This window comes from Etheostoma cragini, chromosome 5, assembly GCF_013103735.1.
Source record: "Etheostoma cragini isolate CJK2018 chromosome 5, CSU_Ecrag_1.0, whole genome shotgun sequence".
NCBI classification, from domain to species: domain Eukaryota; kingdom Metazoa; phylum Chordata; class Actinopteri; order Perciformes; family Percidae; genus Etheostoma; species Etheostoma cragini.
The window spans coordinates 29,833,234-29,837,450 of NC_048411.1; the positions used below are offsets into that span (position 1 = coordinate 29,833,234).

At 43.7% G+C, this 4,217-nt stretch overlaps 1 protein-coding gene and 1 long non-coding RNA gene across 2 annotated transcripts in view; both read left to right on the forward strand.

Annotated features, from left to right (window-relative positions):
* The window catches only part of LOC117944254 (phytanoyl-CoA hydroxylase-interacting protein), a 7,971-nt gene extending 6,915 nt beyond the window's left edge, over positions 1-1,056 (forward strand). The window contains exon 4 of the mRNA XM_034870908.1: positions 423-1,056. Coding sequence (XP_034726799.1) covers positions 423-969 — 547 coding nt within the window. The 3' untranslated portion in view covers positions 970-1,056. The remainder of the gene's footprint in view (positions 1-422) is intronic.
* Positions 1-3,215, forward strand: part of LOC117944291 — a 17,642-nt gene extending 14,427 nt beyond the window's left edge. The window contains exon 2 of the long non-coding RNA XR_004656540.1: positions 3,068-3,215. This is a non-coding gene — a long non-coding RNA (uncharacterized LOC117944291). The remainder of the gene's footprint in view (positions 1-3,067) is intronic.
* The last annotated feature ends 1,002 nt before the right edge of the window (positions 3,216-4,217 follow it).

Genomic DNA, 4,217 nt, shown 5'->3' on the forward strand with positions numbered 1-4,217 from the left:
CGTGAGCAACCTGTCTGAAAGCTGTAAGTCTTCTGGTAGATGTGCAAGAGAAATCTCAATCATTCCCAATCAGCAGAGCATAGGCACAGGCTAATTACTGCTAACTAACATGCTAGTTAACATTAACATAGGCACAGGCTAATTACTGCTAACAAGCTAGTACAGTGCCAACAATATCGTTGCGTGGCAGAAGTGGTTTCCCACCTCTATGCACCGCTGGATTTTTTTACATTCCAACAGAGCAAGGCTAGCTGTATCCACATTTTGTGCTAAGCTAACTAGCTGCTAACTGTAGCTTCAACTTCAGCGTGAACACATACGATTTGATTGGGATTTTCCTCATTAAACCCACATCAAGAAAAAGTGCATTTCCCAAACTGTGAAGTATAATTCTCCTTTTATCTCTTCACATCTTGGACCAGAAGGGAGTGCGGAGGCCTGATGCGCCCGGCCCTGAAGGACATCAGCGGGAGTCACGGCTCGCCGATCAACGGCAAGCTGCAGGGCGTCTTCTTCAGCTGCAACACCGAGTTTGACACCGGCCTCCCCCCCCAGGACTCCCCGTACGGTCCGCTGCGTTTCCAGATCCCCGCCGGACACCTGCTGAACCCCAACGTCTCGCTGTACTTTGCAGACTTCTACTGTATGTACACCGCGTACCACTACGTGGTGCTGGTGCTGGCCCCCGTCGGCTCAGAGGGGGATGACTTTTGTCGCACCCGGCTACCAAAGCTGGACTTGGCGTCCAACCCCTTCCTGACGTACGCGGCGCCGCAGACGCCGGGGGAGGAGCCTCAGTTCCGCCACGCCAGTGACGTCATCCTGGAGGTGCTGTTCACAGAGCCGGTTCCTCTGGACCAGGGCAGCGTGGAGCCGATCCGAGGCCACCACCAGCTCATGAGTCTGACCACAGCCAACGCCAAGAAAGACCCGAGCTGCAAAGTGTGCAACATCAGCGTGGGACGCTGAGCGGGACATAGGACGGACAGGACAAATACCGGAAGACAGAACATTGGAGAACGTCGCGTGTAGGGGGGGGGCGGCTTCTGGGGCTCCAGACCTCAGTGTTGTCTTCTTTTTGTGTTTATTTTTAAAGATAACTTTGCGTTGTTTCCCCCTGAAAGACGGGGACAGTTGGGAACATCGTGTGTAGGACAGGACAAATACCGAAAGACAGAACATTGGAGAACATCGTGTGTAGGGGGGGGGGCGGCTTCTGGGGCTCCAGACCTCCCCCTGAGAGACGGGGACAGTTGAGAACATCGTGTTTAGGGGGGGCGGCTTCTGGGGCTCCAGACCTCCCCCTGAAAGACGGGGACAGTTGAGAACATCGTGTGTAGGACAGGAGCGAGAGGATGGCTTTGATTCTTTTGGGTTTTTAAAATAACTTCAACTTTGTGTCGTTTCGCCTCTGAATCAATGCAGCAAAAGTTCTGTCACTGGGCATGTTGTTCATTCTGTAAACTCTACCGCAAGGCTGCCTAATTTGAGGCCCGCGGGCCAAGTTTGGCCCTTGCTTTCTTTGTTTTGGCCCGCCATGGATTTGAAATGCTCATGCTTATTTTCCTCTTACTTTAACCCTTGTTTGGTATTCGGGTCAAATTGACCCATTTCAAATTTTTACAAGAAGAAAAATAGTACACGTTCCATGTTTTCTACCTTTAAATCAGCGTCCTTTCCTTATTCCCTGAGATAAACATGTATTCCTGACTCAGAACATTATTCTGGATATGACACTTATGTTGTTTCCATAGAGGATTTTTAACATGAATTATAACCTTATGATAAAAAACAAACCCCACTTCCATGTTTAATAGTGTGCTAGTAGAGACTGATGCATTCCCTAAACATAGATGTTATCTCAGCTGTTGGAAACTGAGATAAAGACGATATTTGTTAATAGACTATGAAGTAAAATTTTATTTCAGAATTGTGAGACAAATGAGCATGCCCCTCAAAACCCCCCCTTAGATTTTGGGCTAAGCCCCAAATGCATATGTCTGGCTCCGCCCCTGCTTTAGTACACCGTGGAAACAGCCCACCTCTCGGTGTATGCATGCTGCTGCTGCCCCCCCCCCCCCGACTAGAATAGTGAGTATTAAATAGATGGCTAACAATGCTTATTGCAGAACTGCATCATGTGTACAGCTGGAAACCTTATGCATCCGTGATGGCTGAAAAGAACATAATTAAAGACATGATAGAAAGCTTTACAAGGCTGGAAGATATCTGTGCTGATTGTTCGTCCAGAGTCACCTGGGCTTCATTTTGTATATATCTTTTTCTTCTTTTAAATGTACACGTATTTCCTTAAAGGGTAACTACCTGGACCCTACGTTCTCATGTTTTTGTGCCTAAGTGACTGATGGGAACAACGATCTTTGACAGCAGAGAGACAAGCTTCAATGTAAGTTAACAGGGCAACTGTTCAGCTTGTATTTACCTTCCCAAAAGTGCTTGTTTTGCCGCTGACAGACTCAGATTAATATTCTAAGTCTCTGACAACATGATAGAAAGGGCTTCTACAAGTATATAGACCTTTAAAACCTCTTTGAGACCTTTCTATTTAACCAGAAACAGCTTTGAGGTTGCAAGCGCTAAACCCACCAGACTCCATTTAAAAAACAGTACTTTTAGCGTGAATAGAGCGGACATATTTCCACATGTAAGTCGGTAAACTGTGTGTTTATTTCAACAAAAACTAGAGTTGTGATGGTTGGAAAAGTGGACAGAAGACCCAAAATGGCTTTCCAAAGTTTTATTTTGTTTCTATTGACTTTGAATGGAGTCTATTTTACGATGCTAAAATTACTACTTATTTACATGGAGTCTGGTGAGTTTAGCGAACGCAATTTCGCGGACGTTTTTATGTTTAAAAAAAGGCTCTTACTCTTTAACAGAAAGGTCGACCGCCTTAGATACAATTTCCACAATGTTGTCAAGACACTATGAATATTAATCTAAGTCTGTCAGCGGCAAAAAGACAGCGGCTCATCAGTCACTTAGACACAAAAACATAAGAAAACAAGGTCCAGGCTGAAAAAGAAAACTGTAGTTTCCTTTTAAGATGTTTAATTTTACGTTTATGTTGTGCAAGTTTGATGTGATTTCTCAAAGAAATGAATTTTGATCCGAGCTGAATGTGCAAACGCTAGAAGCATGCCCCTTTAAAAACATCAGATTTACTTTCTCTATAAAAATCTCTATTAAGTCACTTCCAGATGTTGTGTCTTATTTTTACCAAATGTATAAAACTAATGTCACATCGCAGCTCTCCAGTATTCAGCTTCCCGGCCAAATGCTTTAATGCCCCTTTAAAAAGATCACTGGAGAGTTATAATTTGGAAATTGTAACTCAGTGTCTTAACCCTTGTGTTGTCTTCCCTGTCGACCTGCAACTTTTTGTTTTTCTGGGTCAAAATGTGAAGAAAAAAATCCAACGTTTTGGTCACTTTTTCAACAGTTTTGTCACTTTTTCTATGTTTCTGTCAGTATTTTTCTGCATTTTTGACGTTTTTTAAAGAAGATTTTCCCATGTTTTTGTGACTTTTATGGACATTTGTCACTTTTCGTGACATTTTTGTATTTTTTTTGTGCTTTTTGACATTTTCTTCCTACGTTTTTTAACATTCTATTATCAGTTTTTCTCCAAATGCTATGAAATTGAATAAAACGCCCGAAGTCCAAAAAGAAAGTAGTAACCTAATCATTTATTTTACTCGTATGAAACCATCCACATCATTTTGTTTTAGAAAAGTGATGGAAACAAACCCACGTTTCTGATATGGAAACTTTTTTTAAAAATGGGTCAATTTGACCCGAGGACAACATGAGGGTTAAAGTTGCACGGCGGACTTTTATTGTGAAAAGAAATTGGGCGCAATGTGACAACGAGAGCAGGTTTGTTTCCCTGCAATGAGTCAGTGACGGCGAGCCCGGGCTCTTTAAACAGCGCTGAGCTAAGATTAGCTTCTCTGGTGCTGTGGGGTTCGGGTTGGTCCTGGTCCAGTGAGCTCTGACCTGCATGGGAATCCCAGAAATACCCAAAGTGAAAGGGATCCCTCCGGTCCCTCTTGCACAACAGTAACGCACCAATGAGGACTGGCCAGAACGCGGCACATGACAAGAGAACCTGAGCACTGAACAAAAACCTGAATGTGAAAGAGAAATGGAAATGAAAAGTGATCAACAACCCATTTTTAAGAGGGATTTTTTAT